Here is a 12,135-nt window from a genome sequence, read left to right as displayed (position 1 = left end):
TTATTTATGGCGAGGCCTGGTGCAGAGGAGGAGGAAACGTGGGTCTGCTCAGCAGGGAGAGGGCAGGGTCCAGTTGGGAAAATAATATAGGCTTTCAGCTTGAGAAGTGAGCCCTTTCAGCTCCCAAAGCAGCAAGTGGAGCTGGAGGCTTGGCGTGGGTGCCGGTGCCAGCGAGAGGTGGGAGGCATCAGTAGCAAAAACAGGAGTGCCCCGCAGAAACGGAAGCCCACTTCCAAAGAAGGAGGGGATGGAGCCAGGCCGCTGGGAATGTGCCATTTGAGGGCCTTTGCCAGACCCGCTCAGTTCCAAAAATGTAAAATCCAAGTTTTGGGGGCTGTGGAGAAATGGCGTCCTGGTGTGTTCCAGCCATTCCGCGTTGGGCTCCGTGGATGGGTTCACGTGACACGCAAGACCAGGCTAAAATGGGTCTGGGACGTTGGTGGATCAGCATGTTGCGGGAATCCAGCCACCGTGTTAAGCTCTCAAGGATTTTACTCATTTGTAAGCCCAGCAGTCCGAGCTGAGAGTCAAGCCTGTGGTGTGAATTCCACCCGTAAGTCTTTCTCCAGCCCTCGCCTGCCCCTCCGCCCTTGCGCCCCACCTCAGCCTGCCATCCGGAGAACTCCTGCCAGACGGGGCCCCTGAACCCCCCCCCCCCAGTTAGGAGACCTAAAGCTGCTACCAAATCATATTTTTAATGTGGCGGATGGGCAGAGTTTAATTACAGGACCAGAACATAATAATATTACTTGTATTCCTTTAGGCCCCTTGTTCGCCCTTGTCAGCAATTGAGGATGCCCGTAAGAAAACAGCACCTCTGCAGCCACCATCTTGACTTTTTTGACCACACCCTCTGGGCCCCCTCAATCTCTTGGAAAGCCTTTCCTCGCTGACATCGGCCTGTCAGGACTCAGCCAGCTGGCCGTGGACAAAGTTGCCGGTTTCCTCTCTATGGGCGCGTGCCAGTTGGTTGGCACTGCCTTAATTGCACGATGCTCTGCTCCCCTCTGTCGTGTGGAGGGCACAGATGCGCCTGCAGGTTTTAACACCATAATCAGGCAAATTGCACCCCTTGCTTAAGTGTGATAACGGCTTCGATGGCCTGTTTTTAAAAGTGTCATTGCGAGAAAGGAGGTGGGGCCAACAGCCTTTTAAATACAGGTTGTGGAACAGCTTAAATTGCAGCTGTTGGCTTCAGAGGGTGGGCTCTGCCCCTCTTTGCTCTGCCCCTTCGTTTGTTTCTAGCTTGGCTTCTTTTGTGCGTGATTTTGAAGTAGCTGCAAAGCCCGCTGTTTACGGGAGCAAGAACATAGGGCAAAACTGTATGTTAGGGGCACAAGGTGGCTGATGAAGAAATGGAAAGAGCACCAAAAGATAAATCAAAAGGCCTGAAATGATCAGTTAAACCTTGACCCAACGGAGTCATATTGATCAGATTTTCCACAAGATCAACCAAAGGCCTGTAGAACACGAAGACATGCCTTCTATTCAGGGTTTTAAATCAGGCGTAATAAAATTTTCCATTGCTTTTAACTCTGGCCCCTGCACATGGCAAAGTTCTTCATCTTCCATTAGGTTCCAGATGTTCAGAATATTAGTTCGTCACCCCATGGGCATCTTCGGCTGGACTTCTGTCCTTACCTGGAGAGCTGGTGATTGGCATCCAAGGGTGATGTCATTCCTGCCTCCTGAAAGACCAGCCTCTGCACTCTGAATGGGAAAGGGATGTTAATATGATCATTAAAAGTAGTTTATATGACTATTCCCGGTGCATTTCATTAGACAATATCAGTGTTTCTCAACCTTGGCAACTTTAGGATGGGTGGACTTCAACTCCCAGAATTCCCCAGCCAGCATGGCTGGCTGGGGAATTCTGGGAGTTGAAGTCCACCCCTCTTAAAGTTGCCAAGGTTGAGAAACACTGGACTATATTTTTTTTTAAAAGCCTATCTGACTCATGTACTTTCTTTGATATTTTTCCTCATGCTGACATTTGCTACCTTGGCTCCATCTTAATCCTGTACCTCATTCTCCTGGAACTGGTTCCAGCTAATTTACAAATCCTTATCAATTAATCCGACATCCTTATGAGGTTTTTCGTCTGTGCTCTATCTAAGAAAATCTAGACTAGATGGCATTTATCATTGTTCTTTTCCCTCTCCAATCATTGATCGGTTGTACTTCGCAGCCTCCCCTGGCCTGGGGCTCTCTCAATGGGCTGCATCTCAGCCCCCATCCTCCCCACCCATTATGGTTAGAGAGGTAGAATCTGGTTTCTTAAGTTTCAGGACCCCTTTGTCTTGTGGGGTGGAGTCCCCAAGGGCAGAGACCGATGCTTTTCATGCAGGCACAGCTCAGCCTTCAAAACATGGAAAAGGGCTTTGCTTTAGGAGTACTGAGTGTCCTCCTCATCCAGAAATGTTGGACTACAACTCCCATCACCTCCAACTATTTAGCAGTGTTGGAAATGGTTTGGTGTGTTTTGAGTCTCTGTCATCACTGGAGGTTTTTGGACCGGTATGATGGTCTGGGGATCCCACTCCGAAAGGTGTGTAATGATTGTCCTCCTCTGACATCAAGAATTGCCTTTCTGTGGCAACTTTTGAAGGGCTCTGGGATGTTACCCAAGCTTTGGGAGAGGAGGGGGGCACACAGCAGTTATGTGGCCTCAAAGCATGCACTTTCTAACCGAGGCAAAAAGTTGGTCGATCCAAATATCTCTGGGGTTGATTCCCTGTCCTTGGAAAGCTTGGTTTCTCTTCCACCCCTTGACTCTTACGGGTCCCAACAGGCTTTCACAGGCTTGAGCAAAGGCTGCCAAGAACTGTCTACAGGAGCTGTCCAGGGTTTCTCTTGGGTTTCTTCTTATTTCAAGCTCCATATAATCGTATCCCTCCTGCTGCGGTGGTTCAAACCACTTGCATGGCAAAACTCGGGAGTAATCCTTTTCATCTTTGCGATGAGCCTTTGAAGTCAACTCTGGAGGAAGATAGAGAAGGCAGTTCGGGATCAAAAGCCAATTGATCTCTTGGATTCAGATTTTGTCTCCTGAGAGGAGCAGTTTTGGAAGCAGCGTCTGTCACTGCAACCATTTCCTTCTCTGCTCCCTTCTTCTGTCTCCCCAAAGGAGAATCCGGGCGAGACTGGGAGATTTCTCCCTTCTTCTGACTCAGAGCCTTGAAGCAAATCTTCAGTCTAAGACAGCAGAAACATTGCACAGGAGTTCTCCATCCCAGTCACCTGCACCCACTCACCTGAATAGCAGCATGTCAGATATATCAAGAGGATGGAGGTCTTTGGGGTTGATTTATTGGGCCTCCTTGGAAGTCTTGGGTGGGCTTTTATGCAAAAGGTTCTTCACTTTGATTCTCAAAAAGCTCAACCCTTGATGCTCTTGACACAGGAAAGCCTTCGTTTCTGAGTCTTCATAGGTTCTGTAAGGTGGGAATGTCCCCAGAGTCTGGGAACCACTCAAAAATTGGTTGTGAGTTAGATGGAAGGATGAGAAACCTTTTAGAAAGACCAACCGGTGGCTTATATGAGGAAATGCTGTTTCACTGAATTGCAGGCTTAGAAAGGTTCCTCCTCCTCCTCTAACTCTAATTGCTTTTACCTTTTTCAAAAAATGAAAATGATTTGTGGCACGTTGGAGCCTGATCAAGAGAAAGAGTACCTTAAAAGAAGTTGCGCCTAATTATCTGTAAACATGCTCTCCGTTTGGACTTAATTGCATTAAATACATAGGTTTGCCATCCTCAGAGGGAGTGTTCAGTCCCTGTGAAACTTCGCTTATTGGTGTTCACCAAGTGACTGAACAGTTTACCTGTATTTCTTGGGGGTGGGAGGGGAAATCTTAACTGGAATAAAAATATGCGTCCTGGGCCAGATTCCCTATAATCTGTCGGCACAAGTGACGATAACCCCTTAGCTCAAATTCTTACCCCAAAGCGATACTTAAAAGAACAAAGTAAATGCAATATTTAGGATTCTGGGGCACCACTGGCATTTTGTATTGTGAAAACCAGATTGTTCAGATTACTAAAGAGGGAAAGGCGTAATTCAATCTGAATGCAACGGCTGTGCTCGATGCAGAATCTTTCGGCTGAATTCTCAGATGGCCGTATTACATGGCGGGCTCCCGGCGGCTCTGAAAACTTTTTGCCCAAATAATAAGCCGAGTGAGACCTTCAAAGCTGAAAATTGCTTGCTGGTTTTATCGAGAGGCCTTTGTTTCCTTTCAAAGTAAGAAGCCTGTAAAGCAGCCGTCGTCCTCATCATCTGAGCCGTATCCCAAAATTGCAGGGTTTTTTTGCCGCCTCTGGAGTCTGCCTGGACCCAGCCAGGGACGGGAGATCGCTGCCCAAACGCCTGGAGCCCTGCTTGGAAGTTGTTGAGCGCGGACTGGAAAAGCAGCTTTTAAAACGGGCGACGCTTCTGACTGCCAGCAACGCTGAATGCTGGGCTGGGTACCAAATTCTGCCTTGAACTTGTAAATATCTGTATGGCGTAAATGATTAACAATAATTAATTGGTCGGTGTGTTGTTTTTTTCAGATGCCTTCAAGCCCGTTGGGCAAAAGAGGACTCCTTGTCTAGAACTGGGACAGTCCCACGCTGGCTTCTTCCTGATGGCCTCCAGCTTTCCCTGAGAAGGGGATTTGAGACCTTCGCCATCTTGATTCAAAGTCTTCAGCCCACGCCTTTCCATGAACCATGGAGGTGGTTGATGTCCCCGTGGGAAACCTCATTGACTTTGACTCGGAACCGTCGACCACTGACACCTCCGAATCGGTCCCCACCGCCCCCTCAACCGCCAATGGCCACGGCTTACTGGATCACTGCAATGCGGGCCCTGCTCCTGAGGAGAGTGATGCCACAGAGTCCGCCGATAGTGAGAACGACACCACAGACTCGCCCACCCATCACAGCTGGAACAACCTTCGCCGTTCTTCCTCCGAGTCCTACTCGTCCAACCAGAGCACAGAGTCAGCTCGGGGAGAAGTCATGGCCGAACACCGGGAGTTCATGAGTCAATATGTGGAGAAGATCTTCACGGGCGGGTGAGTGTTGGAGCACCCGTGGAGTCGTGGAAGGGATGGGTGGGGGGGTGATGGGAGTCCTGCCCTTGCAACTTCGCTCTGCCAATTCTTATAGCTGCTGTTATGTGCAAAAATGGCGTCCACGTCTGACATCCTAGCTCCGGACAGTTTGCTCCATTGTCAAATAGCCAGTCCTGCCAGGTGGCCTTCCAGGCTGAAATCATAGCCCCAGGTTCTCCCTTGGCCCCCAGCCATCTTGATTTTCCTCCTCCGCTCTCATTCCAGTTCCTCTGTACATGGGCTTCAGGGTTCGTGCCCCTTTGCCTGCAACTCAGTGACAACTCAGTTTTCCTTTCCTCTAAAGGGAGGCCGTTCCCCAAGTCCAGATGGCCCTGACCCTTCTGTAGGATGTTAAAAAGTTGGCTTTCCCCCCAAACATTAAGCCCGGATGTGAAGTGAGCCCCTTAAGGTGGTTGATCTTGGTATGTGCACTGCTCCAGGTGTGATGTATTAGGAGATGTTTGGGTGGATGTTTTGATGTCTAATTTTAGTTTGGTTTCCAGAGTGGCCAGCCATACCAAACTGAAGCAAACAGGTCATCTCGAGTATCAGCATTTACCCATCTTCCTCTTTAGGCAGAAGAGTTGGTCGAGAATGGCTGTCGGTCGCTCATTTCACATGAAAGAATTGAACCGCTGGCTTCTGTTTTCACATGTGTTCAAGCAGCATGTTCCTTGCTCATCTTCTGCCTCTGACACGCTCCCCCTGTCACTGCCAGCAGTAGAAGGGGCTTATTTGATGTTCTCTTGCACTGGATTCAGGTTGGGGAAACGGGGCAGTGCGGCATAAAACCCAAACGGTCCTCAGGGGGCCTCTTTTGTACCTGGACTGCTACAACACCTGGGCCTGGCATTGCCAAACCGCAGGCAGTTTTCTCATGCCAGGTGCAGCACAATGGAGGTGCGTGGGGGGTCCACCACGTGTCGCCAGCCACGTGGCCCCGGCAGCCAGACCTTTGTGTTGATCACAGTTGGGCTTCTGGGCGGGCAGAAGATTCGACCGAGTCTGACAGGCGAAGCGAGAGGGGAGCATTTCGATGATTGGCTTGGGAAATGCTAGCCATGGAGGCAGGACCTCCTTTCTGGAGGAGGAGGAGGAGGAGGAGGAGGAGAAGAACCTGTTTTTGAAACGTATGCAGAGGAAACATTGCATAACCCCGAGGCCTTGGGGATTTTCAGTGGGCTGGAAAAAGACACTCCTTGTTTATGGCCAGGATGATGCACGGAGGGTTCTCCTCTGCGGGACCCGCCTTCCACCCCAGAAAGAAAGTAACCGTCTCTTCTCTTTCTCCTTGGAGATTGCCGTATCTCAGGGCTGGGTCCCACTTCTCTTCACTTAACACTTAACTGTTCCTGCCTGAAGGTTTGGGAGATGGCTGGAGGGCCGATTCTGCACCTCCCGCAAGCCGCTGACGTTGGCTCAGATAGAAAGCATTCCGCTGACTTTCAGCAAGCTTGCAGCGCTCTGAGTCACCATGGCCCGAATTAATGTGATTTAATCGGAGCAACGAGGAAAGGAGGCCTGGCCTGACTGGGTTCTGGAGCTGCGGAGAATATTCCCTCTGCAACTTGCAGTCGGATGCCACGTCAATGGGGGTTTGCATTTCCTCTGCAAAAGGGGGAAAGGGGCCGTGTTTTGGAGCAAACCTTTTAATGGCCATTGTGAAAGAATGGATTGGGTAGCAGGGCTACAGTAGCCCAAGGGAATGTTTCTCCACCTGGTGCTTCAACATCCTGCCTCCATGGATAAGACACTTAATTCCTCAATTTATGTCAAGCAACTGAAGACATAGGAGAGAGCTGCAGTTTTAACCAATGAATTTGGAAGCCAAATATTTATTTATTTTTTATTTATTTAATAGACTTGTCCCCGCCCATCTCCCCACAACGGGGGACTCTGGGCGGCTTACAAGAAACTAAAATCAGAAATACAATTAAAAGTTATAAAAAACAGACATTACAGAGATAATGAAATATGTCCTGCAAGCTCGCTGGGCCAGGGCGATGCCTGGAGAGGAAAGATGTCTGCATATGTATTTTGACCCAGCCAGATCTTTCTAAAGGACAATAGAAACAAACAAGGATTTTCAGTTTATGTTCTGGGGATATGAATTCACCCATCATCATCTTTTCCACGGTGGACAGTCCTAGACTTGGCAGATCCCAAGGCCTAGAGACTTCTGTGTTCCTCCTGGAGAGGAACAGCCTCAAAGTCGCTTCTGCATAATGTGGATAGCCACTGCACCCATGACTATTAACCGTGGCCCTGGAAATGCCACTGTCCTGGCAAGTTCAGGAGCCCTGGCCAGCCTGTAGCTCAGAGGATGAGCCACCCAGTTTGCACCAGACGTCTCAGATTCCATCCTCGTTTGGACGTCTCAGACAACCCCATAAAGTAGGTCTTGATGATGCCATCTCCCACCAGGTGGCCTTGGAAGACCACCTGAAAACTGCAACATGTGCAGAGTGCAGGATCCCACATATTGTCCAGTATCTGTTGCTGGAAGCACATTACACGTGTGCTGTAGGCCCTGATCGGTGCCCCAAGGATTCCCAGGTGCAATTCAAAGTGTTGGTTTTAACCAAAAGTCCTATATGGTTGGGCATAGGACCATGTCCTCCGACCAACATCAACCCGACCAGCATCAACATCAACATCAACCCAACATCAAGCAGACTCACCAAGAGAAATAGTGAAGGCTCTTCACTTGTGTGAGATGTTGTTGGGGAAGAGCGAAGGCAGAGCCCCAGAGGTCCTGATTTTTCTGTAGTAATGGCACCCAGCCTATGAACAGCCTCCCACTAGAAGCCAGATTAGCCACCTGGTCGTGTCCCAGAAGAGAGAGATGTTCTGGAGGGCATCTGGGGGAGTAAGGAGGCCTGCCGCCGCCTGTGCCTCTAATGCAGGCTTACGGTTGTTTGCTCCATTTTAACTGAGTTAACTTATCTTTATATATTACATTAAAATCACTACGGATTTTTTAGATTTTCTGAATGCATTGCATGCAAACCACAGGGAATCCGTGGAATTACGGCAGCGTATAAATGTAATAAATAAAATTCACTGGACAGGGGCTGCTTTTGTGCACCTGGGTTTTTAAGAGCTGGGAATTCACACTGACGATCAATAACTGTAGCCAACTTTGTCCCTGCTTTGGTGCCTGTTGAAAACATATTTATTTACCTTGGCAGATAACACTGCACGAGGTTGCTGCCGCATCCTCTTGACCGTCGAAGTATATACTTATCTTTGTGCAGAATGTGATTGTGTGTGTGTGTGTGTGTGTGTGTGATTCCAGGGAGGAGTTTGACCAAGAGGAAAAAGCCAAATTTGGGGAGCTGTGCAGTGGCGAGAACACGAAAGGCAGGGAATGGTTCGCCAGATACGTCAGTGCCCAGGTAAGGAAGTCTTTAGGATAAAACAGATCTTGGGGGGACGTTCCTGATGTTGTCAGGCCCGTGCAGTTCCAGCATGCTCCGAAACGTCTTTTAGGATTGTTAAGAGTCCCTGTGAACCTCCATGGGAAGGTAGAGTCTACCATCCTGATACACCTTGATGGAAACCGCTTGCAGAAAAACAATTTTCCTGATTCAGACAGGAGCGCGATTTGCACCATTGCGCCCCTGGCTGGGCTGCTCCTTCTCTTCTTCTTAAATTGCGCCACGCAGAGCTTTGACCCTTGTGGGGCGGAGAGCTATCTCCGTGCACCTTGGAGAAGAGCGGCACGCTGTGCCTGTGGCTCCGGGTTCGTTGGTGGGCCCTGCCTCAGTTCCACAGTCCCCTTTTCGGAGCGGCTGCTAACCATGTACGTGGGGCAGGACTATATCAGAATAAATGCACGTAAGAGCTGTACAAACGCCTGTCGCCCCCAGGGTGCAAGAAGGGCAGCGTGTTTCCTAGCGAAAGCAAGGCAAGGGGGCTCGCGCCCCTTCCCAGGTGCAGGAGGAGCGACCTGACTCTGTCCGTGTCGGTTCCTCCACAGCGCTGCAATTCCAAGTGTGTCTCGGAGCAGACTTTCTATCGCCTGGTGCAATCCTTTGCCGTGGTGCTCTTCGAGTGAGTCACGCTCCATTTTCTCTCCGGCCCCCAGCCTCTCGCAGACCCTCGATGTTTAGCCGTGCTGAGCTGGGGCTTCCTTGTTGTCCCCCGTTTCACTGACTTTTCGCTGTGGCTTTTTAGATGCTACCAGATGGACGACTTCAGTCCTGCTAAGAACCTGATGACAATGTGCTTTACGTATTACCACATCGGTAAGTGCCGCAAAAGCCGAATCCGGGGTGTTCGAGTGGTTCTGCCATTCCAGTGTCCTCCAGGTGTCCTGGGGGCATCCAGCCCCAAATTTCCAACCCCTGAACATCCGCATTCCAGGGAACAGGTTTATGAGAAAGTATTTTTATAAGAACAAGGAATCCTTTTTGCGTTTTCTGCAGAGATCTGTGTAGCTCCCACCACATCGCCGTTCCCAACGTCTGTAAATCCTTGCCTGGTCTCCCAGGTCTTGGGGTGGGGTGTCTGTGGAGACCTGGCAGTTACGTTCTCTATTTGAAGGAGTTTTTCTTTTTTACCGTTCCCTATTTTTAATGTAAGCTGCCCAGAGTCACTTTGGAGACGGGCAGCCTCTAAATTTTTTAAATACATAAATAAATAAATTTTCCTGGCTTGCCAGTAGCAAATGATGCCAAGAGGGGTGAGTGCCAAAGGCAATTTAGTGCACTTTGGTGTTCAAGTGGTTCTGCCAATCCGATGTCCTCCAGATGTCCTGGGGGCGTCCAGCCCCAAACTTCCAACCCCTGAACATCCACATTCCAGGGAACAGGTTTATGAGGACCAAGCATGACATCATAGAAAGATGAGCAAGCTTTTGGGTTCTTACAGCACTTCGCTGGGCTGTTATTTTCCAAATGTGCAAAAGAAGAAAACAAATTAAAAAAAAAAAAACTGGGGTAAAAAAAGAGGAGGTAAAATAAAAAATAACATATGCTCTCAGAAACACAGGAGACTGAAAAGAAGAATGAAGTGTAGGTTTTGGGGGGTTGCTTTTAGGTTTCCTGCCACTCTCTCTCTTTTATTTGTAGGCTGCCGTGTAGGTAGCCGTGTGGACCAGTAACTTGGTTTTCGTTTTAAAAAGAAAAGAAGCGGGGGATCGGGGATGGGATAACCCATGCTGGCTAGGGAATTCCGGGAGTTGAAGTCCACCTGGTCTCTTAAAGTTGCCAAGTTGGAGAAACACCGGGTTAAGCCGTTTGTTTCTTTCCCCCTTGGTGTTCTTGTCTTTGGGTAGGTAAGCCCCAGACGCTCCCCCTGGAGTCCAAGGAGAAGGCCACCGGCAGCATCGACTCCTACCTGAAGTCTGCCAACAGCTGGCTGGCCGAGAAGAAAGACATCGCGGAGCGGCTGCTGAAAAACACGTCGGCCAAGACGGAGAACATGAAAGGGTTTTTTGGGAGCTTCGAAAGCAAGCTGCGGGGGCCCAGCGGGGCCAGGAAGAACGAGTGAGTCCCCGACCCACCCACCTGCTGACCGCTTGTAAGCTGGTCCTGGGGAAGAGAAGAGGGGCGGCATCGGGTTGGTAAAAGGGGGGGGCTGTCCAGAAGAACAGGGGTGTCTCCTGTGATTCCAAAAAGCAGGGGGTGGAACTGGCAGGAAGGCAGGGCTTGGCCGAGCATCGGGAGAGACTTCATAGCGCTGGACGCGGTTTGGCAGCGGAACCGGCTACGTGGAAGTGGTAGACGGTTGTCCTTGGGGACGTTCAGCCGAAGGCCGGCTGCCCTTGGTCGGGCTGAGAGCCCTCCGGGCGGGGGGTTGCCCCTCTGCTGGGCTGAATCCTGCCTGTGCTGTTGCTCCTAGGGATGGCGAAGAAAAGCCGAGGGAGCGGATGCAGAAATCGGGTAAGCAGGTCCACCAACGGGCGGGCGCTCGGTGCCTTGCTGAGCCGCCTCGGGGGTCTCTCTCGAGCAGGGTGTGGAGCGGGTCTGCCCGCCCAGGACTTCCTCCATCTGAATGCCCCTTTCTGCACAGTTTCCCTGTACAGCCCAGAGGAGGAGGAGGAGGAAAGAAGTGGGGAGAAGATCTACCTGTACATGCACCTCAAGCAGCAGCCCATCTGGTAAGCCTGCTCAGACCCCGGGGGGTGGCGGGGTGGCCATGGCCCCGGGAGCAGCCCGCCTCTCTCCTGTCACCCCTCAGCGCGGTGCCCCTCCAGCCCCCACAGCCCCAGCCCGCCGTGGGCACCGGCCTCCCCACTCCAGCTGCCTCTTCATCCCGGTTCTGCAGGCACACCCTGAGGTTCTGGAACGCGGCTTTCTTCGATGCCGTCCACTGCGAGAGGCGGAAACGGTCTCCCACCACCAGGTAGGGGCTTCGGGTCCGCCTCTTGACCCTGGAGGGGGGCGAGGGGAGGAAATGCCAGGTGGAGGGAAGGACCCGCGTTCCTTCGGCACTTTTCACCCCCTCGCCAAGATGGCCCGCTCGAGTTGCGCTCCTTCCGTTCGTTTGAGGGCGAGCCCGTTTCGGATGCTCCTCTTTGGATTTTGGATTCGGAAGTGCTTTGTCGAGGAGCAAGAGTGCCCCTGTGCGAACGCTGCGGAGAAGGGGGAGACTGGTGGGAAGGACCTTCGCTCTCGGACTGTGTTGTGGGGGGGCTGAAAAGAACTAATTCTCTCTCTCTCTCTCTCTCTCTCTTTCTCAACGTCTGTAATCTTTTGTTGTTGTTCATTTTTTCCGCCCGTTCCTTCTTTTCTTCCATCCATCCATCCTTCTTGCATGACCTTTCCATGTGACTTCTGTTGGCCCTTCCTGCTGCCACTCCAGAGGAAATACTGGGGAGGAAGAGGAAAAGAGGTGTGTCTGTCCACCTTTACTTTCTTCCCTTCTTTTTTCTAAATGGTTACGCCAGTCCAAAAATTTGCCTCCCGCCAGCAGGGAGGAGAAATCCTCTGTTGCCCGCCACAGCCAAACTACAGGACTTGTCCGTTGGTGAGGCTGCCCGTTTTATTCCTGCGGGCAGGCCTCTCTCTAGGACCAAGCTCAGAGAAGAC

At 50.9% G+C, this 12,135-nt stretch overlaps 1 protein-coding gene across 5 annotated transcripts in view; it reads left to right on the top strand.

Annotated features, from left to right (window-relative positions):
• KIAA0513 (KIAA0513 ortholog) overlaps positions 1-12,135 on the top strand; it is a 33,357-nt gene that overhangs the window by 12,633 nt on the left and 8,589 nt on the right. For 3 of the 5 annotated variants that reach the window (XM_088136194.1, XM_088136195.1, XM_007422125.4), the window contains exons 2-10: positions 4,554-5,059; positions 8,397-8,496; positions 9,081-9,154; positions 9,278-9,348; positions 10,380-10,590; positions 10,946-10,986; positions 11,117-11,204; positions 11,372-11,449; positions 11,909-11,938. In XM_088136194.1, coding sequence (XP_087992320.1) covers positions 4,713-5,059; positions 8,397-8,496; positions 9,081-9,154; positions 9,278-9,348; positions 10,380-10,590; positions 10,946-10,986; positions 11,117-11,204; positions 11,372-11,449; positions 11,909-11,938 — 1,040 coding nt within the window. In that variant the 5' untranslated portion in view covers positions 4,554-4,712. Of the gene's footprint in view, positions 1-4,553; positions 5,060-8,396; positions 8,497-9,080; positions 9,155-9,277; positions 9,349-10,379; positions 10,591-10,945; positions 10,987-11,116; positions 11,209-11,371; positions 11,450-11,908; positions 11,939-12,135 lie in introns of those variants that run through there. The other 2 variants (XM_007422126.4, XM_088136197.1) reach the window with 2 other exon arrangements.

Source organism: Python bivittatus, unplaced genomic scaffold (genome assembly GCF_059951505.1).
Source record: "Python bivittatus isolate LINGU-HERP-01145 unplaced genomic scaffold, Pbiv_v1 ctg000190_np1212, whole genome shotgun sequence".
NCBI classification, from domain to species: Eukaryota; Metazoa; Chordata; class Lepidosauria; order Squamata; family Pythonidae; genus Python; species Python bivittatus.
This window is presented reverse-complemented; position numbering and strand designations above follow the sequence as displayed.